Source organism: Megalops cyprinoides, chromosome 2, assembly GCF_013368585.1.
Source record: "Megalops cyprinoides isolate fMegCyp1 chromosome 2, fMegCyp1.pri, whole genome shotgun sequence".
NCBI lineage: Eukaryota > Metazoa > Chordata > Actinopteri > Elopiformes > Megalopidae > Megalops > Megalops cyprinoides.
The window spans coordinates 12,562,220-12,590,152 of record NC_050584.1 but is presented as its reverse complement, the minus strand read 5'-3'; the positions used below and the strand labels follow the sequence as shown (position 1 = coordinate 12,590,152).

General features: G+C 44.6%; 1 protein-coding gene across 3 annotated transcripts in view; it reads right to left on the bottom strand.

Annotated features, from left to right (window-relative positions):
• Positions 1-4,607: 4,607 nt before the first annotated feature.
• The window catches only part of LOC118772738 (collagen alpha-1(XV) chain-like), a 68,834-nt gene continuing 45,508 nt past the window's right edge, over positions 4,608-27,933 (bottom strand). The window contains exons 11-43 of one of the 3 annotated variants that reach the window (XM_036521309.1): positions 27,517-27,594; positions 27,355-27,417; positions 26,795-26,953; positions 24,253-24,306; positions 24,065-24,100; positions 23,616-23,750; positions 23,369-23,428; positions 22,772-22,807; positions 22,621-22,662; positions 22,051-22,113; positions 21,473-21,508; positions 21,300-21,383; positions 20,805-20,870; positions 20,182-20,217; positions 18,168-18,230; positions 17,559-17,648; positions 17,400-17,435; positions 16,963-17,016; positions 16,634-16,690; positions 15,205-15,264; positions 15,058-15,099; positions 13,244-13,271; positions 12,228-12,308; positions 12,067-12,092; positions 11,628-11,726; positions 10,741-10,894; positions 10,385-10,449; positions 9,961-10,089; positions 9,252-9,353; positions 8,095-8,154; positions 7,282-7,479; positions 6,872-6,987; positions 4,608-5,477 (exon numbers count right to left, since the gene is read on the bottom strand). In XM_036521309.1, the coding sequence (XP_036377202.1) occupies positions 5,261-5,477; positions 6,872-6,987; positions 7,282-7,479; positions 8,095-8,154; positions 9,252-9,353; positions 9,961-10,089; positions 10,385-10,449; positions 10,741-10,894; positions 11,628-11,726; positions 12,067-12,092; positions 12,228-12,308; positions 13,244-13,271; positions 15,058-15,099; positions 15,205-15,264; positions 16,634-16,690; positions 16,963-17,016; positions 17,400-17,435; positions 17,559-17,648; positions 18,168-18,230; positions 20,182-20,217; positions 20,805-20,870; positions 21,300-21,383; positions 21,473-21,508; positions 22,051-22,113; positions 22,621-22,662; positions 22,772-22,807; positions 23,369-23,428; positions 23,616-23,750; positions 24,065-24,100; positions 24,253-24,306; positions 26,795-26,953; positions 27,355-27,417; positions 27,517-27,594 (2,625 nt within the window). In that variant the 3' untranslated portion in view covers positions 4,608-5,260. The remainder of the gene's footprint in view (positions 5,478-6,871; positions 6,988-7,281; positions 7,480-8,094; positions 8,155-9,251; positions 9,354-9,960; positions 10,090-10,384; positions 10,450-10,740; positions 10,895-11,627; positions 11,727-12,066; positions 12,093-12,227; positions 12,309-13,243; positions 13,272-15,057; positions 15,100-15,204; positions 15,265-16,633; positions 16,691-16,962; positions 17,017-17,399; positions 17,436-17,558; positions 17,649-18,167; positions 18,231-20,181; positions 20,218-20,804; positions 20,871-21,299; positions 21,384-21,472; positions 21,509-22,050; positions 22,114-22,620; positions 22,663-22,771; positions 22,808-23,368; positions 23,429-23,615; positions 23,751-24,064; positions 24,101-24,252; positions 24,307-26,794; positions 26,954-27,354; positions 27,418-27,516; positions 27,595-27,933) is intronic. The other 2 variants (XM_036521311.1, XM_036521310.1) reach the window with 2 other exon arrangements.

The following is a 27,933-nucleotide window of genomic DNA, read 5'->3' as shown; positions in this document are numbered from 1 at the left end:
TTTTGGAGCTAACTTGTTCCTTTTCAATATTAATCCTTCTTTTAATAAATTTTAATCCTTAAAATAAACAATATATAATTTGTGAGGCTTTCTGATATAGCTCTTTGTCTGGAAGGTTTAAACTGCCTGCACTTTTGGGGAAATGTAGTAATTCACCATTTATGAGACAGTGTGCTGAACAGTGTACAAGTGAGTGCAAAAGTTGAAAGTATTTCCACTCTCGCTGGGTGGCTCACACCTAAGACCAGGCCTGGCCAATCAGGTTTCTGGCGTCCTTAAAAGAAGAACTGACAATGTAGTTATTTTATCTTTCATTACAAATCTGATTAGCCAGCTGAAATGTGGACTTGCTTGCACAGTAAAATAGCCATTAGCACTAAGCATCAGTAAGAGACCACCCATAATCTGGCCCTGACTGCCAGCGTATTAACTGTCTCTGCCTGCCTAACGAAGGTAATTGCTTTTTTGTTCTGGCAAAACTCACTGTGCATGTTGTTTTAGGCCTCTATCACACACCAGGTGACAGAAGGTGAACCTCATTGCTTGGCAAAGTATGGAAAGACAGGTTGCAGCCTTTTACAATTATATGCAGCAAGAAATTGTGATATACAAGTATGATATAAATGGCCGTTTTACAGTTTTGACAATCCACAAGGACATATTTTTGGGTAATCTAAGATAAATACTTCATACTGTAATCAATTTAAAAGCAGACATTTCCCAAGAATTACTTCCTTTCTGGTATTAGGATCTGGAGATCATATTCTGACTGTCTTTCTAAAAAGAAACTTGATTCCTCCATTCACCAGGGATTGGACAAACACCTTCGTTACCCAGCGTAACCACAAATCTTTGAAATAGTTTGAACTGTGACACGTGTAGCATGCCATGTGGCTGTACATGACACACTGGTTCTTAGCCCTGCCACACACACACACACCCACACACACACACACACACACCCACACGCACTAGCACACACACACACATATTGACCATAATAAGCTAGCAGTTATTTTTTGCAAATCTGAGGCGAACTTTGTGCGACAGTATGACGGAGACCAAAAATGTAGCATCGCCTCAATTATAGTGATAGAGTAGACACACCACCCACGAACAGCAGACAACTTTGGCTCACTGCTTTTTGTGTTTCAAGGGTGAAAATTAACAAATAACATGGCCTAAAATAAGTTACCCTAGTTAAAATAAGTACCCTCCTAAATGGGAATTAGATTTATGCATCTACAGTCATGAGAACATAAATACAAGGCAGGCTTCAGCTGTTATGGTTTGAATATGCATGCACATGCCCACGCATGCATACACACACATGCACATATAGACGATTGCATGTACACGCACACGCGCACGCACGCACGCACACACACACACACACACACACACACACGCGCGCACAGCATTTATTGAAACAGAAGCTCTGCTCAGCTTTAGAGGGACCAGAGTGGGATAAGGGCTAGTTTCCATACATGATGTTGTCACTTTCACAGACACAGTTATGGCCTTCTTTGTTAAAATCAGCCAAGCACTTCAACAGCTGGCATATGTAATATATGCTAACAATGGCATCAATCCACTCAACATTAATCTCTTTTCTGTCTGCAGCTGGGAATACAAGAGCCCCAGAAATGTATATTCTGGACATCCGTGATACATGTTTATTTTCATAGATTTGCTGAAAAATGTGATCCCCATTCATGCTTAGTCGGTTGGAAATAATAAAGTTTCTATGCGCAACCATTACTATCTTCTGACAAGTGTTGAAATATTTTCCAGTTAAGCCTAGAGGGATGTCTGCTGATCAGAGGTAGCCATTAATGCATGAATGTCAGGCGCTAGGAAGAAACATCTTCTTTCCGTCTGTGGGCAACATCATCCGTTTACTGAGTCACATGAAATATGAAACATGCTACTTGAAAGAGATGATAGATGCGTAGGGCTTAAATTTAGCAGCTGCCACAGCGGCATTCAAATGACACTCTATCACATCCCCCCTCATTCAACCTGAGCTCTCAAAGGAAATTATATCATTTTTCTCCGTGTCCCTTAGTGATGTTATTTACCATAGGATTGCTGGAACATCTAAGAAGGATCAGTAAAACTACAAAATGAAAAATCTGACACAGCCAAGATATAATATGAAATCCAATTCAATAACAAAAAAATGTGTTTGAAGGTCACTCTATTTGTCATATTCCTTTCCATTAATCCATGCCCAGCAGGTTCCTTGTGACTGTTTAAAATGTTGTGGTTACGGTACTGTGATGTTCCACAAATATAAAGGAGAATTTCAGAATGGAATGACGCCCCCTATTGGTAAAAGGGTTGACTGCAGAGGGCAACAGCCGTGCTAACTCATTTTTTCATTCTGTATGTAATATATAGGTTATTTGCAATCTGTTTACACATATATGTTGCAGAAGTCATTAAACTGTGGCCTTGCAATAACAAAGTGACTATAAGGAAGGAGCTGTTTTTTCTTAAAACTTTGGGCTTTGAGCTGTTAAGGTGAAATGAAAGGAAAATCGGCAAGCTTTGTTTAGGGTGCCCTGTTCCTCTGTTGGCTGGTTGTTAGTCAGGCCATTGTACTCCATGAGATGAGTCCTCTTCTGTTCATACGTTCACTTGCTGTGAACAATTGGCTATGCAGTCTTGATACCACGCTTTCACCTCTGATGACAAAATGCTCTAACCTTAATGCGCAAACATTATGATATCATGGCACCAGGAAACAGGATGTTATATCATATGGGGAGGAGAGGTTAACTTGCTTTGAGAGTATGTTTATGACATCTATGTTTATGAACCCAAGGACAATAATTTCCAGGCCACAGAAAATTCAATGCCCAAGTTAAAAGCTTAAATAAGGTTACTTTTATTTTATTCTTGCTTCCAGATAAGGTCAAAGTTTGTGTGTGTATGTGTGTGTGTGTGTGTGCGTACTCATGCTTCCGTGATCCAGTCATTTAAATTCCAAGATGCTGAGAACAAATGCCCGTTTCGGTAATAGACTGAGTCACAGAGGGAAATTCAGAACCTGCCTTAATGGCAGCCTGAGTCACCCAAACACCTGTTTGCAGTCTTTGAGTCTGTGAGCAAAGTCACCGTATCAAAGCTCTCTGATCAATCCCAAATGTGTACAGTGACCTATCAAAAGTGAAGAAAATTACCGGGTTCTCCTTGTTCATTTCCTCCTCCCCACACTTTCGCTGTTGCTTCCCCTCTATCACTAATTCAGCAGGGCTGAGCCTATGCTAGGTAAACAGCACACTTTCCCCATATTCATGCAACCTGCACGGCTGCCAGTAGACAGAGGAACGGATTTAGTCAAAATCACAATCTTTCAGATTATGGATATGGGTGAAATAACATTAATGTGGCCCAGGGAGTCCAGGGTGTGGCATCAGCAACTTGATCGAAGACCTGCCCGTAGGGGCAATGCCACTGCTCACTGCATAAACCATTCAAAGCATTCTTCCGGCTCTTTCCAAAATACACAGCCTTTATGAGTTGCAGGCTTGTGAAACGATACAGCACACATGCATGTATCCAGAATTAACATCAGTACTTACATCCACAAAAGCAACCAAGATAAGTCTGGTTATACCATATTATGTCCCTCTGAATGCCAAATATGTGTAAATATGGTGTATGTAAAAAAAAAAAAACACTATAAATACAAAATCTTAGCATTTTTTCATTCTGGGAAATTGGTATTTCCTCTTCAGCTTATCTTCTTGTTGGGCATCAGAAAATGTGGTGTTGTATTACAAGTGAATATAGACATTAAAAGCAGACAGGCTGTACTGTATATGGAATACTTTAACTACATCTCTGCAATTTTCTTCATAACCAATCTATTTATTGTCTGACCCAACTCATTTTTCATTTGCTTAAAATAGCGCTCTTTCTATTACTGTGGTTTGTAGGGCAGTTGTGTTTTTGGGCACAGTGCTGTTATGTAACATCCCAGTTTCACCAACTGCGCTTTCATGTTTTTATACTGCTTCTCTGACATTTGTATTCAGATTGAATTGGCACTGAAAGTCACATCTGTGGTACATTTCAAGTAAAACAGGATGTCCCTGTATAGACTGGCATCCGTATGGACACACTACTCTCCCTCAGCACAGGAATGACTGTAATTGGCAATGAGCAGACCTAATTTGATTTAAAAACATGGAGTCAAGTTCATAAAAAACATTTATTCAATGAGCACCAGTCATCGTATACAAACATATATTCCTCTGTAACACTACCACAATTACCATGTCTTTTCTTGGCCGCAAGCGAGGAGTGATCATTTGTCGTTTGTCAAATCCAACTTCTTTTGAAAACTTCCAGTTGAACTTTTTTTTAATAAAATAGTTTCATCATTTTTACAGTCCATAACTCTATGTACCTATCATAGAATCCTTTCAAATCTTAAAAAAAGACTTTGTTAATCTAGATCAATCAAAACAGATGCTGTACAAAAATACTAATTTTAAAAGGATAAGGCAAAATATTGTAGCACTCTCACTTTGAACAATGGTAACTATAAATTACATAATTAACCTCAATCACTTGATTTATTTAGATTATGTGCTTGTAATGGCATAAATAGAACATTGAATTTAACTTAAATACTGAGATACCAACTGCTGCTTGCATTAGAAACTTGTAGACAGAAAACAGAAATCTTTACAGACAAAAGGCTTCTTTTGTGGGTATGGAATGACACAAAAGTATTCAGTTATAATGCAGTGCATCTAAATCACTTCATCTTGTTAGGCAACGTGTAGCAGTTTTCTGGTTGGACAATGACACATGTATTCGTTTACTCAAACAGTGACTGCCCTAGTGTCGTCTTTAAAGAGCACGGGCACAGGAAAGGAAGAGGTGTGAAAACACTGCTGACAAATGGCAAAGAATGGACAACCTTCTAAACTGTTGCCTCAAGCTGTCAGATGACAAGCAACCGTTGTGAGAATCTTGGAGCAAGTAACCTGACGTGTCACCAGTAAAGAAGAACAGCTCGGCTTCCTGTTGGCGGGATTCACAGATTGCTTGCTGAGGTATCTGGTCTTTGGCATTGTCTCAGTCAATTGGATGGAGGGCAGGTCGGACATCAAATTTACATATATTTACACCTTTCCAAAAGTTTAGCATGAGAGGGCATGGAAGGAGAACAGGAAACAGTGTCTGCTTTTCTGTGTGTGTCTGCGAGGCCCCTGCATGGGGTGTAGTGGGGGGGGGGGGCTTAGTTTCTACGGGCATCCTGAACGTAGCTGTTCTCGATGCACAGCACGATGAAGTAGTTGGAGCAGCTGCGTGTATGCTGGCCCAGCAGCCGGCCGCTGTGCAGGAGCGAGGCCTGGCCCGTCACCGCCATGTGGCCCGCGCGCCACGCCTCGCAGTAGTTGGACGTCAGGCGGATCCCCACCGTGCTGGAGCCGTGCCACACCATCTTCTGAGGCCTGCGGACGGACACACATGCACACACACGCAGAACACAAATGCACACGCACACGGACACACACGTGTACGCACGCACACACAGGACACGGCATTAGAATGTAGGAAACTCCAGGCTTTCCGTGCTGTGCGGGTGTTCAACCCAGGCAGACTCCTGTGCAGCAGGGGGTACCAGTCTATCACCTGCATACACCGCGTGCATTACTCGGTTTATGCCTCAGTGCCCCCAGTGCCCTCCCCAGGGCCGGACCACCACATGCCAGCAGCCCCGTGGGACTGGTGAGGCTCTCGCTCACACCACCCAGAGCTACAGGCTGATGCAATCGTCAGGCTGTTTGCAGCATGAAGTCTAAAAAGCGGCTCATCCTGAACCTCATGGCCGTGTCAGGTGTGTGCCCGTCTGAGCGTGCTCAGTCTCACCCCCTGCTATATCTCTGCTTGGGCTGAGCCAGGTAACGGGACACCAAACAGGAAACACAGCTGAAACTTTGACAGACGTATGCAATTCGTAACATTAGGTTCATAGTGGGTTCAATATCCATCAGAAGGAGGAAGCTTACCCACAAACAACAGAGGTCTTATTAGAATAACTATTCTCATTAATGCCCAAATAATTCTGAATAGTCTTCCTAGTAAATGACACAGAGTCATTTAGAGTCAAAGTGGTCACAGAGCATGCTTATGACACCACACCGACATTCCTACAGCAAAAATGAGGAAAGCTTTCACCTGTTGCGGCTTGAGATTAGAGGTTGAGAAGAGAGGCAGATTTCTCTTAAAATTTTCACTGATCCAACACCTGAACCTCATGGGGGTTAATTCCCATTCAGCTGAGAGGTCCTGAACCTCCTCTCCCACTGGCAATATGTTATAAACTCAACCATCCATATAATTCATAAAAAGTAACTCCGAAGCCACAATTGCTAGCTGTATGACACCGGATCCTGTCCTCTGTAATAAAATCTGCTATATTTAACATGGTGATGTATGAATAGACACAAACAATGCAGCAGCGAGGGCTGTCTGAACGGGCCTTGGGCCACATTCCTCGATGGACAGGGCACCCACAAAGCCAACTGTCTGCATCGTGGTCTGGAGATTCCACCTCTTAAAACTTGTGTCTTACATTACGAGCCACGAATATTGTCTTGGTTTTTTCCCCCCACGATGCTAAATATATCTGTCTCCCCGTCAGCTGTACTGTTGGAGGCCCCTCCGCTTGGAAGTTCATTGAATGTGACGGGAGGAGGGGGGCGAATGGGAGCGGCCCTGCGTCCTCCACTGCTCAGACTGAGACAGGGAAGCCTGAGGCATCGAGGTGACACCCGCAGGAGCGACACAGGAGCTCCCGCGCCTCCGCAGAGGGGCACCCGACCCTCAGACTCGCAGCACTCACCAGGACGGGTCTGTCATCACGTTCCGGCCGTCGAAGGAGTAGATGGGGATGTCGGGCTGGAACACGCCGCCGTTCCCCGAGAATATGGCCATCCAGTTGTTGAACAGCACTTCGCCCTGGGAAGACAGACCGGCCGGTTGAGGGACGGCAGCTCACTAATGCCTCTGAGCACTTCTACATTTTTATGGTAACAGTATCAACACACTTATTCATGTCACACTTTGCACCCCACCCACACTTCCCTCAAGGAATCTGTGAACCTTGCTACCCTTTATTCATTTTTCAGACATTTACAGATACTAAGATTTCACATATTTAATCTGTTGCTTTGTTAATTGACCTGCTGTTGTAAGGCACATACGTGTCTCGTAGTGTGTATCTGCCGATTGTATGTTTCAGAGTTTCTTTACCTTGAGGTTGACAATAGGCATGCTGAATCGGTCACCCTTCTTCACAATGGTGGCCAGGTCCTGCAGGTGTGAGGACAGGAAGGCCCTGTACGTGGTCATCAGGCCCATGGCGCGGGCCTGCTGGTAGCACTGGTAGTCCGCGCCGCGGATTCCCCGCATATCGCCCGAGAAAGGGGCGTTCAGGGCCACCAGGTGGAGCTTGGGGGGACGGATCAGATGTTGCACAATTAGACACGGTCTTCACCCCTGCACATGTTACCACATTCACCTGAGCAAATGTGTCTGACAGAACACAATGTGCTCGGATCAAACCAACAGCACTCAAGCGTAATTGTCAAACATTGGCCTGGTGCCATCTGGATATCCTCTCCGGATTTTAATTGGGAGAGGCTAGGTTTATATACGCACATCTTTCATGGTACGGTCACATTATTGTACGAACACAATGATACAGCCATCCCATTGCACTTACAGTTGTACTGAATGGTAGAGTCACGGCTGTATTGTCAGCCTTCATACTGTAAGCATCTAAACCCTTCTCACAGACATAAGTTGCCAGGCCATCCTTCCAGTGCTCAATATAGACAGCGGCAATTTTGTCTAAATCTGGAAAAATGATCTGCGGTCAAATCGCATTTTGACTCAGACTCATTTTAGAGCTAGGATGGAGCCAAACCAATGTTTTTAAACTCGTTTTCATGAACACATAAGAACGATTAAATGACATGCCTTTCACATTTCATCATGACATGGCAGGCACTATGGCGCACTGCTGTTAGCTGTGAAGAGATGACAGAGTCTTACTGTTCTTACCCCGGGGCCTGTGTGAACGGTGTGTGCCAGGATGTTGTAACCTGGAAGGTATACCTGGCCCTAAAGAAGACGGGTTTGACACATTAGGTACACGGTATGCGCTGACAAGCTCAGAACACTCTGCCAAATCCCGAAGCTCAATCACAGCCTGCGCTGCCAACACCGCACACACGCCTCAGCTACACAGACTGGATCATGTGACTTTTGAGGTGCAGCGCTCTCCTGATGGCAGCTCGGTAGCAGCAGAAGGAAGTTCACTGCCGAATTTGTTTCAACGTTACGAGCCACAAGCTGTGTCAGTTTGTTGTAACTTTTTCCACAGTGTAACTGTCCTGCTTCCCGTGAAAAGTACAATAGTGATGAGCTATCTAGGACAAGGGGAGACGTCCTTCAGTGGTTAACAGGCTAACATGCCAGCGTGGCTCACATTCAGCGCAGAACAGCGCACTGATCAGAGGGCCTCCCACTGTGATATCCTGAGGTCCTGTCCACACGAGCGTTTCATAACTCTGTTAAGGTTTCAGTTGCGGTTCTGATGGTTTTAACTGACTGTGATTGTGTCCACATTTAAGGAAACAGCTAACAGGAACCAATTACTGAACCCTCCTGTACAGCTGATTTTGAAAACAGTCGGAACTTACAGCCATATTAGCCCAATTTTCTGAACGTAGGATCTGCAGATATAACATAATGCTCAGTAAACAACCGAGCTCATGGAATTGGGCATAAGGTAGGAAGAAAGCTATTATTTAAATCAAACTAATGTTAGCAAGTTAAACAGATAGTTAAAGTACTTGTTTTACATAGGTAAGCTACCAGATTTATCTTGAGGCATTGCGGGATAATGGTTCTTAAATGTAGTCTTCCAGAACAGAAATCACAATAAGCAAACTCCAGTTACTTGAAAAAAGTTGGATACCTTAACTTACTGCTCTGAACACTTTTGTCAAACTTGTCTTAATAGTGTGGACAGAGCTTGAGAGAGACTGGGTTAAAAGCAGCATGATATTCAGAGAGCAAGAAGAATACAGGATGTATTCATTCAGCACTGCATATTACTGTGAGAGTAAACTGCAGAAAGCATGGCAGATACACAGTGACCGGAGTATACAAAGCATAGTATTATGGGTGACTGAAGTGAAGGCTGTGTGCCATACCTGGCTGTGTATGTCACTGTAGCTGAGCTCTCCTGGTCGGGCCAGGCCATGGGACAGAGCCGAGGAAGGGCTGTCTGCTGGGAGGGCAATCAGCTCCCCGAGCTGAGGAGACAGACAGGCAGCTGCTCAGGAGCCATTACACAACCCAAGAATTTTAAGGAATATAATCATCAATTCAATGAAAAAAAAAAATCAATTGCTTCTGGACACATTTTTACTGTGGGCAACCATCGACATGCTTTGAAGGCAGATACGGAGATAGGAAAAAACTGACTTGTTGCAGGCAGTTATATATCAACTGCCCATTCATCTTGACATCACAGCATGAAAAAATTGTTAAGGGGAATGTAAACTGTTTCGCTCTAAAGCCAGTCCCTTCATGTTGGATACCCGTACTTTAAGGTAAAGAACAAGCAATACAGTTTACATTTAATATAATGTATCATTTCCTAAACTTTAAGTAACAAATTTCAGCAAGTGTTTTGTTTCTTTTGTTTCTTATTTGATAAATGCAGAAAATTAAAAAAATTTGTCACTAGCTTAAAACTGTTTTTTTCAAAGGTTAAGAACAAAGCGCATTCCGGTCATATTGACCAGGGTCCCAAATCTGTTTCTAATAAGTTTGTATCAAAGACGTCAAGACGTGTGTTTCACATATTTCTAGTCATTCCCACTGAGGGGAAATTTGGCACAGATGAGGCGCTGTTACCTGGATTTTCCTCCAGCCTTCTCGCACTCTAACATAGAGCTCGCTCTTGTCAGAGATGTACGCCATGGTCCCCTCGGCAACGTGGTGCATCTGCTTGAACAATGTGTCTACACTCTTATAGGTGACCACCTGTGGCAGGCAAAAGGAACAGTTACACTTGTAACTTTGGAGAGAAGACATGCTGGCCAGACTGGACTCATACAGAGTGTACACAGGAATGCTTCAAGCACAAGTATTAACCACAGTTTAGTTCACTAGGAGAAAAGCACAGAATGTATTCCTCTTCAGTGGAAGGCACTTAATGTTACAGGTAAATCTGTCACCCGCACTGGGGGTATGCCAGTATCCCCTGCCTTTCCACATAGCTCAATGTGACCTGTGAGGTCTGCTTATATCCTGGCTGCATTCGCTGGTTTTAACTCACCGGGTTTCCAAGTCCAGGGGGTCCTGGCAGTCCAGGGGGGCCAGCAGGGCCAGGGATAGCAACAGCTGAAATAAAACAATCAGGACGTATTCTCAAGGGAGGTTCCCTTTCCATGTGAAGCACAAGCCTGAAATGTTCAATGCGCTACATATCGTATTTACGCGGCTCCTACAAAGAACCTCCTGATTCTCTGCACTCACGGATAAGGTTATTGGTGGGAGTCAGTAAGGGGAGTGGCAGCGCCCTTTCCCTCAAGTCTGATGATGAAACTGTGCTAATATTTTTACTCAAGATAATGCCTCCTGATGGTAGTAGGTGCAGTATGACAAACCAAAGCGGAGCGAGGAGACTCTTACCAGATCCGAAGAGAGGGGGTGGTCCTGGGGGCCCTGGGGGTCCTGGAGGCCCTGGGGGGCCTTGAGGCCCGGGTCTTCCAAACCCAGGAGATCCGGGTCGGCCTGGGTTTCCAGGATGGCCCTGGGGGCCGACGATGGACTCACCTTTCGGCCCCTGAAACGAAACACAGTGTCTTAGTAAATCCCTGAATGCAAATACCCTTGATTGACTTTATCACCACAGGAGAAACCATGCACTGTTAACTACTGTGTTTTTCTTGTGTTACAAATGTGCAACTGAGGCAAATATAATGATTAGCGGTGGCTATTTGTCTTTCAGCAAGGGCAATCTGAGCATTGATAGGAGCATGAAAATAACACTCCACCATGAGAGAGCATATGCAAAACCGAGTTGTTTTAAAAAACAAAATTGCTTGTTTTTTTTCATGAGCCCCATCTCATTAATCTTTGAAGCACGGTTTGCCAACAAGTCTGTTTGAGAAACTTGATTACTCACACAAACCAAATCCCTATTAAAACATCTCGAAAACTGAAAAGAAAATCCTGTTACATGCCAATTAATTTTAACAGAACTGAACCAAACAAAGCATCTTTAGTCAGAATACGCCACATTAAAAAGAGCTCACAGTCAGCCATAATGCCCTTTTTAATACAACTGAATGCGATCAAATGAACCTATTATGTGTCCATATTGTACTGCGCGTGATTAGAAATGGAAATAGAAACAGGAAAAAGGCCTGCCTAATTTGAGAGGGATCTCCTCTGTAATTGGTTAAAGCTGTCACGGGTGGGTGGGGAGGTGTATGGACGGGGGGGCTTCCTGAGGGAGTGAGCACGGGCAGCTGCCGGGGTGTGTGCGGCGTTGTAGAGACAGACACGTGACTCACCACCAAGCCTGACCTCCCAGGAAGTCCAGGTGGGCCCGGAAGCCCCGCCTCCCCCTTCTCCCCTTTCTCTCCTTTGTAGCCTGGGTTCCCCTTGTCACCCTGGGAGATACACACAGCACGGGTCAAACACGATGGCACCAACTGCACCAACGCCACCTTTGAACTAAAGGAGGTGGACAGACCTCCACTAGTTCCACTTCTCAGGACCCAATGATTGTACTGCAGCCAAAACTACAGCAAAACCAACAATAATAACATGGTAATTTTTAGTAATTTGTGGATGTATAACCCTAATTAGTAAGGCTTCCTATCTGGATCCCACTTTCAAAATGTATTTATTTTCTTAATGCTTAAACCTCTTCCCTGAGGCTTATTATAAAAAGACTCACGACTAAGTCCGCATTGTAGCAATATCCCCTGCAGTAAACACATGACTTACCACAACGCCTTGGGAAATCCAGCTATCTGTGAAAAGAATACATAAATATAGTAATCTAATGGTGACAGCTTAATGAGCATGAAATGCCATAATTCAAGGCAAATACAGAATGTTGTCAACCAGATGTAATGTGTAGGTGTTGGAGCAGCCCAAAAGCGTACCTATCGTTGCCGGCTGCCCTGGGAATCCCGCTTCTCCCTTGTCTCCTTTAGGTCCAGCATTCCTTCCATGGCAATCGGCTCCTGATTCAGAGGAATAAGCAGTTCATCAAAACTGAGATTTACATATCTACTTATAATTTTGAACTGAAAGGCTCCTTTTGTTTCTTTCTTCTTGCCTCAATTTGAGTTCTGCTGCCAACCGCCCCCTAAACCTTCATCACGTTCCTCTCCAAAGCACAGCAAATAGACTCAAAATGAACACAAATTGGGGTCAACAGTTTAGTGGTTACAGTGTCTGGCCTGACACCAGAAGGCTGTGGGTTTGATCCCTGGCTGAGTCTTTCCTAAGCTTTAAATATGGTACCCATGCCAGAGAACATTACCGGGGTGTACTTGGGTAATAACTGTGTGACAGGCTAGTGCCCTAGGTGCTTTTATGTCAAAATGCATCACAGTCTAGAAGTTAGGATAGACTCAAATAAGAGCCATTCAGGCTTTCACATGGGTCTGGATGAGTTCAATAGGTAAAAACAGCATTCAAATATCATGCACTGATATAATACTACATTTTTAACCCTTTAGCGTGTATGGTCACACCGGTGTGATTAGAACACTAGATTGGAAAAATTATAGCTAATGTTGGCTTTGAGGAAACAGTGATTTAACATTACAAAGTATAGCAAATGGGGTGGTGAAAACTATGAAAAGCTTAATAACGCTAATGAAAACATAACGTACCATGTAACATAACAGGCATGCTACATTGCATAAAATAAGTCACGTTAATGCTCAATATTGTTAAATGCAGTGTAAATCCCTCATTTGAAGCAGTGTACTATCTTATCCATTTAGTTTTTGCTGTATGTTCCCACAGTGCGTTCCAAAAACCACATTGTAAAGTAGTTTTACATTCAAAATCACACTGGTTTTACTAGAGTAAATCATTGGTACGATTACCTGTGAAACAGTCGTATCAAAATGCAACTAAGTATTAACTTACACACAGCAACACTCACCTTGTGTTGACTCCTTGTTCCCATTAACCTGGTCAAGATCAAATAAATATATTAGTAGATATTTCAAATTTTTACAGGCAAATTGCTGCACCATAACACACGATGCATTCAAATGTTGCGATGATACAAATGCTGTCTGAAAAAGAAGTGCATTACCGGAACACATGGCGACATTTTGTGTTGGAATTACAAGACATGCCCTTAAAGCTTTTGAAGAATCGGAATAATGACAGTCATACATATGCAATTTTGGCCATAGTGCTGGAGAGAGAAGACTTTGCTCCTGATACTCTGTGTATGTGTGTGTGTGTGTGTGTGTGTGTGTGTGTGCGTCAGTGTGCGTCAGTGTTTGTGTTTGTGTGTGCGTCAGTGTTTGTGTTTGTGTGTGCGTCAGTGTTTGTGTGTACATGTAAGTGTAACACTAAAGGATATCCAGACTCAAACTGAATGGCTCTTAACTAATTTACTGGAATAAAGTGGTATTGCCGCTTGACTGATTACAGCAGCCCACTACAAACCGCTGAAAAAAATGTTCTGAGTGATCCTCTTATAGTTTCCAGAGAAAAGCAAGAGCAGCCTGTTCATATCAGTGTAGTCATATAAGTTCCATCAATGCTGTCATTCAGTCACTGTAGACTATTCTGCTCTCAGCCTCATCATTTCCCTTGGCTTCCATCTGCTTGTTGTACAACAGGATGCCTTTGTTAGTCTGAAACCGACTGTTTCCCATGACAACCCATGAGGAGAAATAAATAGCACATAAAAATAACACAATGTTAAAATAAAATGCACAGGATTTGTATGCAAATAATGTTGCTTCAAGATGACCCTCAGAAAAATCAAAAACAGAGAATGCAGGATAATAGTCAATAATGACAGACTGCTACAGCATTCTCTGTGTTTATTCTCAAATATATCCACTGCAGGAGCTCGTCGGGGGGCTGAGAGAAGCCTTTGTCTGCATACAGAACAAGACTATAAAAACGTGTCCTTTAGCGTTTTGATTTTTGGGGGTCACCTTGCATTTTCGTTGTTAGTCTCCACCCAATGATACAAAACCAACAGAGGACCACACCCCCCGGGAGGCAAACACCATGCAGCATGCTGAAAAGGGGGGGGGGGGGGGGCACTTCCACCATGCCTGGGTCAGGTTAACAACCACAGATGCAGCAAGCACATCTTCCCTTTATGTTTCACGCACCAGCATAAAGCAGGCTGTACTGTCAGGCCATCTATCGCATGTGTAATGCAGTTCCTGCCTTCCGTCTCCCTTCTGTCACTGGGCCGACCACCACATAAGGGAGGACTGGGCTTATTCTTTCTGCTTCCTTCAATTCGTCGCAATCTTAACCTGCATCTACTCTGGTGCGCTCCAGTTCCAAGACCTGGCAGAGTGTCCACTGGCAGATTAGTTAATTGTTCTTAAGGATTCATTGGCCAGTTCCAGATTTGGGAATGAGAGTCGTTGGAGCTGACACTGATGACCCAGAAAAGCAAGCATTATCACTTCAGGAATGTGGACACAGGAAGCGGTGTCTCCAACTTCACATACTTTGTACGGCTTGTGCCTTGGCTGAAATTGCGTCAACTGCTACTGTAAATATCGTTGGAGCCATGAACAGAGACATGCCAGCTTTGTGCTTTGTGCTGTGGACCTGAGGGGGGGGGGGGGGGGGGGGCAGAGCACAGAGGGACGGAGGGGACGGCGCAGCGGCAGAGGGAGGGGCGGCCACCGGGGCTGAGAGCGCGGGCGGACTCGGACAGACCAGGCCCCAAAAACCCACTCAGCCAATCAAGGGCTCTCTTTCACTTACTGGTGTTTTGCAGTGTGGTCTGGGAGGGACCGGAAAAACTGTCTTTGAAATTTAGAGGAGAGCAGTTCAGTGAAACAGAGAAAAGTCATCTATTAAAACAGTGGTGGCTAAAAGGTGAATAAGAGTCGGTACAGAGAAGTGACTTACTCCTTTGGGGCAGTTGAGGGGTCCTGGGCGACCTGGGGGTCCAGGGGGGCCAGGAGGACCCTGTGAAAGCAGAGACAGGTTGTTCACACATCACATCTGTCCAGTAAGAGCTATTACTATTGTCGGTGGTTATTTCGCTCCAGCTACTGTTGGAGAATTCCATCATGAATTCCATAGCTCCTGAAGTACAAGCTGACAAAAGGCACACAGGCAGTCTCACATGTTTGACGTTAAATTCTGACACAAGTAAAATACATATGCACATCATCTTTGGTTTTGAAACAGCTTTATCCATGCAAATTGCTTAGCACTATGTAGTAAAAACAGATTCATCTCTAAAAGTTCATTATTGGAGATGTACAAGTACAACGCAAACACTGCATTCACTTTCTTGAAAATATTTACTAAATTGGTTTGATTTTTCCTTCTAAATGAGCTCTTCTGTCTGGTTTCCTGCATGACATTTGCGTGATATTCAAAAAATGCTATTTATCGACAAAGTGATCAAGATCCATAAAAACAAACACATCTTTCAGTCACGGTGAAATCACCAGTTACCATTACTATAAGGAAACAACTGCCCCCAGGTTGGTAGTGTTCATAAATCTCCAAAAACTGATGACATAAATATATACTTGTTCTGGGCAAGAGATCTGTTCAGCTGCCATCTTCACCTTACTCTGTTTAACCTGTATCTGCTTGCTCTTACACTTCTGCAAACAGCTAAAACCTACTTTTTAATCTACTTCTACACACAAAGTTCCTTACAGATCTAAGCAGTTTAAGATGAAAGCCATAGGTCAGCCAAGCAAGACCTGGAGAGAGAGCTAGTAAATACAATCGACTCTTGCCGGGTCTGGGTGATAAAGTGCAACACAGTAAACACAGATGTAAAAAGTTGGCTGATTTCAACACGGCTCTGGTTCGCAGCAAACCGTCATAAACGTGCGCTGTTTCAGAGCGAGAGATGAGAGCCAGCGTTGAGAGAAGTTTATTTATTTACTGTGCTGCCTGTTACAGCACAGTGTGTTTATATGATTTTATGCACTGATTTACAGGGCCACGCTGACACAAAGCAGTAGTTTGTTCCACTGATTCTCAAAGTGAGTTTCGCTGGCTTTCGTGTCCGGTTTTATTATTTTTTAGTATTTTAAAAGGTACCTTACTTCTCCTCTTCGGCCATAGGCGCTTGTGTGATTACGTCTTTAAAAGGGGGAGAAAGGGTATTTAAGGGCAGCCATAAGGGCAGACCCAAGCACGCAGCACCGCAGGAGTCTCACATCAGAGCGCTGGTGTGTTTCGGGCTTGCGCGGTTGTGCCAGCTGCGGTCATAAAACCTGCTGGAGTTTGCCAGTCACCATCGCGGAGGGTACTTCCTGTTTGGTCACAACGCCCTTACAGTGAGGTTAGAGGAATGGGCCTGACTCACCGGAGGACCAACAGAATCTCCCTTGTCTCCTTTTCTCCCTGCCATTCCCGGACGACCCTGGGGTGGAGGGGGAAAGAAACGACACGGCCAATCAAAAATGCTGAATAACCAGCGGCACAAAGATGATCATGAAGGTAGCCATTCATAAAGCTAACACAGCTCAAGACATTGCTGCACATGTAAGTCTGACTGGTCTTACCCCAATGCTGTGGCAGGGGGCACATGAGTCCATACTATATTTTACTTAAGCCTTCAGATCCGTGAGGGAATGACAGGAATCCATATTTTAGCAAACCTCATATCAGACAGAGAGGGGATATTGTACTTACTGGCCGCCCAGGGAAGCCATATTCTCCTTTTGGTCCCTGTGGTCCAATAGGGCCCTGCAAAAAAGTGGATCTATTTTTTAACAGAATCCTTACTGCACCTCCATTTGCGTCAAATGGCAGGTGTGTGTGACCAAAAATAAGTCCCAACTGAGACTGAGAATATGGATTCACTTCTTGTTGACATGAAAGCAAACACATTTAAGCATATTTTGCCTGAAACAATGTTACGAACACTTTGAACAAAAGCAAGCCCAGTAAGGCAAACAAGAGGGGATTACTACAGAGGGCCCACATGCTGAACCACTGGAAATTCACCCATTAGCATAAACAGAGAGCATTTACTGGAGATGCAACAAATAGAGGAAGAAGAAAGGCTGTCAAGGAATCAGCATCGAGGAAATGGCACAAAGGACAGCCGGCGGGGTACAAAGCCTCACCATGAGTCCAACGGGTCCAGGAAATCCACGTTCACCCTGCATAATATACGAACACTTGGTCAATACACTGGCACTAGGATAGCCTTGTCAACATGACACATGGACCAGGAAGTAGAACAGCAACGACCACCAGAACCAGGAAGTACAAAGGGCAGTGACCTTGATTCCTTTGGGCCCCTGCGGCCCTCTCAGTCCCGTCATGAGAGATCCGTCTGCAGCGATGGTGACCCCAGGTTCGCCCTTCTCGCCCTGCGCGCACACACACACACACACACACACACACACACACAGGGTAATGCACAACACATGCATGTACATCACCAAAGGCCCTCTGTGACCGCAGATAGCATTAGATAATTTCGTTCAAGCTGTTCCATGCGTCTGGACTGGATTTACTGTATATTTTCTATGAGCACACAGGCTGGAATACATTAGCTGGACTAGGTGAGTTTCAACAACTGGCTTCAATCTGTCCCTTTATTATAATCCTAATAGTTCAGTTTTAATTAACTATTGGTCTTCAGATGTGAAAATGCAGGAGAGTATATATCCCATAAAACAGTTCTTAGGTACTTCTTAGGTCTTAGTCATTCACTCAAAAGGATGTGTATCCTAAGCGAATCACTGTTAGCAATGAGCGGAATGCAGGGGCAGGTCTGTTTTGTGCTGGTTTGTGTAGGCTTGTCCGGTGTCTACAGTATCCTATGCTGGAGTAGCACCAGCGGTGTGCTTCTCCACACCTCCCACCTCCAGGCCCCTGTGTTTTACCTTCAGTCCCCTAGGGCCGTGGATCCCTGGAGGCCCAACCTCCCCCTTCGGGCCCCTTGGTCCCTGAGAACAGAGGAAAAGCATTCTGTGGAGAAATCAACACCAGCCTGGCTACCCTGCCACAAAGAGTCCGACATACTAGAAGCTGCAGTGTCATTCATTCGCTTGCATTACTGTCTGGCTCTGCTTGGGTTAAATACACTTTCACATGCAAAAGCAGAAGTCCAAGAGCCACCCACTAACTCTGCTTATAGCGGTACAGGAAAACACTATGTTCCCTATTGAGGGATATTCCCAGTCTTTTTGTACTCTAATGGAAATCTGAGCAAGTCACATTTTTCTGTGTAAATTACCAGACACTTGCAACCTACCAATTTGTCTTTCCGAGAGCGGGGAAAAAAATGAAATAGGAACTATTATCATCAGAAGAATTAAGAAGACGTAATGATTCTTAATGAATTAAAACACTGATGCAACCCCTCCCATATTCAGCTGGAGTTACAGCGAATCAAATTTCCTTAATTCCCTTGCACAGGGGATAAGATTCGAAAGAAGAAACCACAGACATGACCGAACATTTGAGAAGGTATTTTCTTGTGGTTGTAATATCTTGTACTGTGGCTACGCGAGCTTTGATCTGAGGATATGGAAACCGGCAGATTCGGTCCAGTCAACTCTCTTCTGACAGAAAATGTCTCAACAAGGATCACGAGTCAAGTAACATACCATTGTCTAGAGATCCACTGTCGCTTGGACTCAAAGAAGCAATTATCAGACCAGTTCACATGACAAGGAGACACTGAAAACAAGCCATTTGTGGTTTCCAGAAAGGTTTACCGCTAAGCCCTTTGGCAATTAAAGAGAAACACGATCTGAAACTGACGCTGAAGGAAAGCATGCAAATGACAGTTTGTCACTTCGTACTCTGCCAATTCTGTGTATTTTTGGAGTGTTTAGTATCACCCATATGTAAGCAACTGTCAATTTCCTGTTTTACTGGGTTCTTAAGTTTGGAACGCTACCATGTAGACAATTATCAGGATACTGTCTCAATTTACTAGCAAAGCAGCGAACGACAACGTCGGAATGTCACAAAACACTGATTCTGTCAGTCAGTGGGATTAAACCTATTAAATGACCCTGGCAGACTAGATTGCATACAAACAGCAATTGCACTTTTCTGTTTCCAGTGACTGACCTCATTGTGGTGATATAAGCAATTGCTCTTTGTCTCTGGAGTAATTACTGCAATTGCTTGAGACATGGTGGGGTGGGAGTGCGTGCGAGCCATGGTCCAAATATGTGTTGGAACACCAAATGAGGGACTTGACAGTGGATGTCTTCCAATACGATTTAATAACTTAAAATGATTTCCTGTCCAAATTCAGTTATTTCATATTTCTATAACCGGCATACTAAAAAACAAGGTCCACATAGTATGCCTCAGGTTGCTCTTTGAACTGAATTACCTTTCTGTACTCACTAAATATACTCATATCTAAAGAAATATCATTTAAGCTTGAAATCGATTTTAAATTTTTTTAGAACAAGTCAGTACATACAATTTTTGCAACATGAACCCTAAAGGCAGCATTTTACCTTTCTAGGAGGGTGCTGATAATTCTAAACAAAACATTTTCCAAAGTCATACTTTTTTCAGATGCAAACCCTAATAAATGGATTAAACATTAACATCTGTGCTGCCATTTATGGAACTCTCAATGGCACGGACCAAACATGTAAAGCGAAGGATGGGACAATTCCAAGACAAATAACCATGACGCAACAGTGATTTGTGGAATGGATACAAAGCTGGGGCCATGACACGGTGCACCCTGCGATTCCACACACACACGCACACGCACACACACACACAAACACACACACACACACACACACACACACACACACACACAAACATACACATGTGTGCACACAAATATGCGCATGCACACACAACATACACACACATTATGCAGTCACACTTCTGATAAAACATTAAAAGTTATCTTACAGGGAATCCTGCATGGCCTGGCAAGCCTTCAGGGCCCTGCAAACATGCAAAAGATACACAAGCGAGTATGACATGCAGATGCAAGTGCTAACAGTACTCTGTACCGTCTGAGTTGTGATAGTCACAGTCTGTGAGGTCTTTCCACAGTGCCACAGAGTCAACATCCGTCAGCTGGCATAAAACATGGGTGTTTCATTGTACTCTTATGTATGTGAGAACAGGTGTATCACTGGCAATGAGAAAACGCATTTCTGCACTAAAAAGGCTGCTTGCTGAGGAACAACTATGACACGGGAGCTAGAAGGAATATTTCAACAGGAGTGCTAATCTCTGCTTGATATGGAAAGACCTATCCTTACTGACATGGACATTCTGGGGTTGTAAGATGCAGCAATGCAGTAATTAGGCATTCATGCAGTATGGATTGCAAAGGGAAAACATTACACGCAAACAGTATATTGTCCTTAATGAAAAAAAACACCATGCATTGGTCTAAGCAAATGCAACAAGGTTTTCTGTGGAGCATCAGGGAGGGCATATGTTGTCTTTGTGTTGTCAGACACATGCTGGCACAGTTTGGTTGGCGGCAGAAGCTGAATTTCTGCCACAGCATGGTGACTTACCATAGGGCCCGGGGGTCCGCGAATCTCTGACAAGTTAAATATGCCCTCTGTGTCATTGAGCAGGAGCTGCGGGAGACAAGGGGTTCATTACATCACAGCCACCTGCGCTCTCCACATTTAGAACACGCGCTCTTACTTCTACCAGACAGCCGTCTTGTGGGCGCACAAGCACCAAACTGTCTGCTTAGAGTTTAGCGTGAGGGTTATTAGTGCTGAATAAACTATGCAAATATATGCTACTTCAAATCCTTATTTCAAAACAAGCATTTAATTATTACTGAGACGAGAGAAAAGGGCCGTAGAGCAAACCAAACCACTAACTGGCTAATTGGACCAGCCGCTTTGTTACTTTGTCCTGATTATCCCTGGCAGCATGCAATGTTCTCTCAACATCACTGGGATATTACAACAAGAAATTAAAACGCTAAATTTTTACTGAAATGTTAGGAGGACATCACGTCAGGTCGCAGCCTGCTCTGTGTGAGGTCTACTCACATCCTGGAGGTTGATGATTGGTCCTGGGGGTCCGGGGGGTCCTGGGGGACCAGTGACACTGAGACCATCCAGGCCGCGCTCCCCCTGTGAAGAAAATGACACTGTGAGGATCAGGACCGGTCAGCCCATGAGGCATGGTGCCCACAACTGAGTGAAATGGCAGTGGGCCGTACCTTTGGTCCTGCATCACCCTTCTGCCCCTTTTCTCCCTGCAGTGAACACAAAACAAACACCGTGGTGAAACTCTGTGCCAACGGTTTCAATACAGCGCACGCTGCCCCTGTGCACTGATCCTGGATCAGTACAGAACTTGACATTAAGAATTGGGATTAGGCAATGGCAAAACTGATCGTGTCTGGGGGCAGAAACACCCTACTGCAAATCTCAAAGAGAAAACAACGTTTAGATATCACAGTTAAGAACGCTTCATTCGCTCCGGCTGAAATGCAAAATCCAGTTTTAGTTTGGCGCCATCTAGAGCTGAAACTGTGCTATTGCTTCAAAACTGTAGCTGCATCATAGCAAATAAGTATCACTATGCTGCATTCGCAATTTAATACGCATACACAATGTTTGCAGCTTATCTGTTTACACAGGTAAGGTAAGACAGAGGAATCCCTGGGCATACAAACTGAAAACATGAATTGTAAATGGCATGTATCTGAATGGGGTGTTCCAAATGTTCAAAAAATGGTCAATGTTCAAAACCAGGCCTATGCACTAAAACACAGTACTACCACAGTGTACTGACCCTCAGCCCGGGAAGCCCTGCTGGTCCTGGGCTACCCTCTCTTCCTGGAGCACCTGGCTCACCCTGAAAGGAAAAGGGGGAACAGGTAAAACAGGATAAGGTAAAGAACAAAACTGACAAACAGGAAATGACTAAACCAAATTGGCATTTTCCTCTGAGCCGCTACAGCACGATCAGCACTGTCACCTTGTTACACCTAAACAAGCTTTTCCAGACTAGAATAATTAAGGGAAATGAGCCTGGAGAGGCCTAATTGTTATATATGTAATATGCTGTTGGCCTACAGCCGGTCGTACATCAAACTTTGTCTTGTTCTGAAGGCATCACACGTGCAACATTCAGCATATCCATGGTATGAACTACATCTGTGGCTGCTACCATTAACGGCGCACTAGGCCACGGTCCGCAGAACGGGTTAAAGCCCACGATTGGCTGACCTGCGTGTTTGTTTTTTGCAGATGGTTTGGAGGAATTCAGTGGAAATTAGAGGTAATGGAAAGCACATTGTTCTAAATGGTAACACTTCCTCCTTGGTGGGATGAATGAGAAACAGTTGTGCGGCGGGCCCACCTTCTCTCCCACGCCCGGCGTCCCATCAGCACCATCCTCGCCCTGTGGAGGGACAGTCAGTCAGTCAGCCAATCGCCGCGCACGTAACACCAAACCAGCATCACCAACGACACACACACAGTTACATGATGCTTCGGCGGGGTCACCCTACCTTAGGTCCTGGGAGACCAGGAAGGCCTGGTGGCCCCTGCAAAGTGAGACCAGGAAGAAGTGAAGAATAATTCCCTCTTCACCCAAGACTAGCCACATTAATCTTACAATTTCTCAGTAAATCAAGAGATCAAGAGAGGGTTCATGGGTATCGCTGGTAGAGCAAGCTTTTAGGAGGAGAAGGAATCATTGCTCCCAAACAAAGCCAACTTTGTATGTAGTGTAGCTATCAACTCAGTTGAAAGGCTCCCTGAATGGTTCTGTGAGCTATAAAACCCAAGGAAAGTTTTAGTTTCACAGTTCACAAGATTTACAGAGGATTTACAAAGCAAGCCTTATAAAGTTTACCATTTACCGGGTGTTTTATTCAAAAACATGCTGACTTTTACCAAACAACTTAATGAAATGCAATACATTCACAATCCCATCTCACTGTGTATAAATGTGTAATTCTATGTGTAAATGTTATAGTCATTATCAGACTCTCTGTTGGTCCTGCTGGACCACTTGGGTCAGCAATGGGTAGGCAGGCCAGTGAATCATTTCTGTAGTACAGAATTCAATATCTCCACCCTCATAGTGTTAGTCCGTTACTCACCGGGGGGCCTTTGGGCCCTGGGCCGCCAAACATGCTCAGTCTTCCAGATCCCTCCAGGTCCTGCAAATACCAAAACGGGCATATACATGGATGTATACATATATGTATACACATACACATACACATATATATATTCATATACAAACACAGTGCATGTGACTATCATATACAAATTCACTGACATCTACATCTACACAGAGTAAAGGATTTACAGTGGTCACTCTTTGGTGAAGGGCTCTAAACACACCTCCATGTCAAAGCTCAGGCCTGGTCCTGGGGGGCCTGGTGGCCCTGGAGGCCCCTGGGGGCCAGCTGGCCCCCTCTGCCCTTCAGGTCCCACAAGTCCTGGGCTCCCTGGCAGTCCTGGCTCGCCTGGATCACCCTGTGAAGGGAGGGATTTCAGTGAACTGGAGACAAGAATGTGGAGTATCTGCCTTGTTGCTTCTATGTGTGTGTGTGTGTGTGTGTGTGTGTGTGTGTGTGTGTGTGCGGTGTGCGTGTGTGTGTGTGTGTGTGTGTGTGTGTGTCTGTGTGTGCGTGTGTGTGTGAATGTGTATGTGGTGTGAGCGTGCATGTGTGTGCATGTTTGCTTTTATATGCAATGAGGGTTATGGCCTCGCATACTTATAGACACAACTGAATAAGGAAATTGTATCGGGTTGCCAAATAGTGTAATTCAAAGACTTTAGACAGTACCTTTGGCCCAGAAGGTCCGGTTACTCCCATGTCACCCTGTGAAAGAAATCAGGATTCAACATGACACACGTAATTCACATTAACACCAAATATGATCAGCTCAGGTAAAAGACAGGAACTCCCTTTCATTTTCACATAACAAAGACAAACATGTTCAACTTTTTTCTCATGTAACTTTTCAATGTTACCTTCTCTCCTCTCTCTCCTGGTAGTCCGACACCTCCAGGATGACCAGGCAAACCCTGAAACAATCAGTGCGCGTTATTATGAGGATTCCCTGGTCGTCAGATGGTCAGCGGTCCTCTGACCTCATCTCTCTCATCTCAAACACAGACTGAATTCTACTGTCCTCCAAAAGCAGAGTGCTTGAGTGAGTGGGGAGGCCTGTGTACCACATCTCTCTCTCTCACAGTCTCTACAGTTCACAGTAACAAACTGTGAAATATGTATTACAAAAAATGTTTTAGATGTGAGAAGCTGATAGATTTAAGTACAGCAGCAATGTAACTTCTTCTCTCAGTTCTGGCTGTCTCTACTACACTCATCTGAAGAATTACATACATGAGCAAAGATTAAACATCCGTGGCTATAATATATGTGCCAGCTACACTTGCTTACTTGTGTGCTTACATAACGTTATGCAAATGCAATTAGTACAGGCTTACAATAATCATTAACGAAAAGGCAGATTTTCTCCAACAAGAAAGATGGGCCATGTTCCACATGAAGCACGTGCTGAGTTTAACATGAGTTCATACACCGAGAGACAGCTGAGAGATACAGTTGTCACTCCTTCACAGCTTACGCTGTTGATATTCTAGTTTCTACATGTGAAAAGACTGGGGCCATTTTGTACTCTTTCCAAAACACATGCACTTCAATTAAAAATTGTCAACTAAAACCTGTTTTCCACTGACTTACTCAAGATGCTAGGATGTTTAAGGAGAAAGCCCAAATTTGCTCTGATAAGTGCATCTTGTGGTCAAGTCACAACAGAGGGTATGGAGTGAAGGCTTTTCCCAGGTGTGTGGATCACTCCTGCACTACTAAACACTACTAAACTGATCATCATTATAACCTAAGGACTATATACAGTATCAGATGTTTTTCTCCTACATGTGTATTGATCTGCTTGATGTATACATTAATCTTTAATGATATCAATGGCAAAAAACTATGAATGTAAAAATGGAAAATCTCATTTGTCTGAACTCTCATCCAGTGTTCACAGGTATCATTCCGGTGCTGGTTTCAGAGACCCAATGCTGAGAACTCATTCTCAACCTGGAAATCTAGTATACTTGACACATGGTGACGAAATAATGTTTAGAACAACAACAGAGTCCCCCACCATGTTGTATGGACTCCCAGTCATCTCATCAATCTTTAGAAACTGGTGAGAAACACAAAGGGAACGGTCAAATATTAGGGCGGAAATTCCCAAAGTGCTTCATCAACAGTGTCACCGTGGCCCGGGCCTTGAAGAGACGAGACGTCAAAACTGTATACACCGAAGGGGGGCCGGTGTCACGCACACAGCGAGCGGACCACACAGCGAGGGGCGGTGTTTACCGCGGGGAGAGCGGGCCTGTTTATAAACACGGGCCGCTTTTCATGTAGCGTGAGGAGGGGGGGGGCACACACGCCTCGCGAGACAAAGCAAACGTGCTATGTCGTCAGCAGTTTTAACACAGCGGCCCCGCGATGTGGCCCCCCGCGGCAAACAGCAACGACCGACGCTGTTCAGATTTGGGATTTCGTTTAAGCTGTCTGGCTCTCTGCTGCACCTTGGCCAGCCGCTACGCCTCTTGGCGCCTCTACCTTTCGGACGGCGTGCGTCGGCAGCACACAGAGGGGCACAAGAAACAACTGAAGTTAACTCCAAACAGCCTGTCGACAAAGTTTGGGATCGCATATGGTCGCCAGGCAATCCTGTCACGTAGCGTTAGCATGGTGCGGGGGGGAGCCGACTGCTTTAAGGTTGCAGCTGCATTGACAAATCTTTGGCAGACACCTGGAAGTCCACAATACTGGCTCGTATCTGGTTGCACCGCACCCCCCCAGCACACACACGCACACGCATACGCGCACATACACACGCTTACACACACAAGCATGCACATGGACAGTCTGTTTATTAAACAAGGCCGTGCCATGTTAGTTACGCTGAAAGCCGGGAGCGTGTGAGGGCTGCCTGGTGTTAAGAAACATGGGAGCTCGGAGAGTTGGAGAAGAAATGCTGCCTTTTGAAGCCTACTGGTTCAGTGACCTGACCAAACCAGTGCAATACCTCGCTTGAGCCAAAGTCAGAGTCAAAGCCAGAGCCAGAGCCACTAAACCACTGCTCAAACACCTGCAACAAAGGCCGGGTCAACGAGAAGACCGTGAGGACAAGAAACACAAAACTGCGCTTGTCATTGAAGGGATTTTTCAGTTTAGTCACAACAAACACATTTCAATGACTAATAAATGACTAATTGACTAATAGCAATATAAGCTTTAGATATTTAAGGTTCCCCAGCAGTGGTTGGCTATGAATAGTCAGAGAGCCAACAGAACAGTGCTGGTGTCTGCTTGGTTCAGTGCAAAAGTTATGTTTACATATGCAGTGTGTATTATGGGTCTTCACAAAGGGGCTAAAAGCTCCTCCTCAGAATTCACTACCAACTGACCTGACACTGAAAGTGAGTGAGACACATCAAAGCTAGGACGGAATTGTTTTGTACTCACAGGCAGGCCAGGTTTACCCATCTCTCCATCCTTCCCATCTTTCCCTGGGGCACCAGGGGGACCGGGCGGCCCTGGGAGCAGACCCTCTGTGGGCCCAAAGGGAATGCTGGGACCTGGAGGGCCAGGCTTTCCAGGGGGACCGGGAGGACCAGGGGGCCCCTGTTCAGATGCAGAGATAAGAGATACCATATTTAAGCAAATCTTTAAAAGCAAGTAATTAAATCAGAGCTTTTGGACTTATGCATAATGGTGAACAACCAGCATGTGTTCTAGATCATAATTTTACAAAGCACATTTCTTGAAGTTATAAAGTTTCATAGTTTATTATTAATTTATACAGAAAATTACATGTTACACTAAGATTATGTTCAGGTGGTGCATGATAATCAACAGATAATGCCAAGGAGGGTGTACAGCACCCTCTACAGCATACCAGTGAAACTAGTTGAGAAATTCAGGTTGGGTGTTTCTAGGCGATTATGATGGACATAAAGCAAACAAGAACACCAGACTGGCAGCAGTTATGAACTCAGAGAAGTAGAAAAAGTCTGGGTACTCACTCTGATCACCTCGGTGTCACTGTCAAAGTCCCCGAACCCTGAGCCATACACATCAACGCCATTCTGCAATTCACCAGGATAGCACGTTAGCGCACAATGCAACGGAAATCTCTGCAGTCAGTGTGTGAGGTTCTGATGCAGTGTGAGTGGGTGTATACACACCGGGAGCTTGGCTGGGCTGGGCGGGCCAGGGGGTCCGGGGGGTCCTGGAGGCCCGGGGCGGCCCACTCCAGAATCACCCTGCACAAAGACAGGAGGAGAGTAGTTACCATTTACACTCAGCAAGTACACATCTGATACTGTTTCATTCATACAGCCCCCTCACACACAATACTTTCTCACTCGTACAGCCCCTTCATACACAGCACTGTCTCACTCATATAGCCCCCTCACACACAACACTGTCTCACTCATACAGCCCCTTCACACACAATACTGTCTCACTCATACAGCCCCCTCACACACAATACTGTCTCACTGACACAGCCCTTTCACACACAATATTGTCTCACTGATACAGCCCCTTCACACACAATACTTTCTCACTCGTACAGCCCTTTCACACACAATACTGTCTCA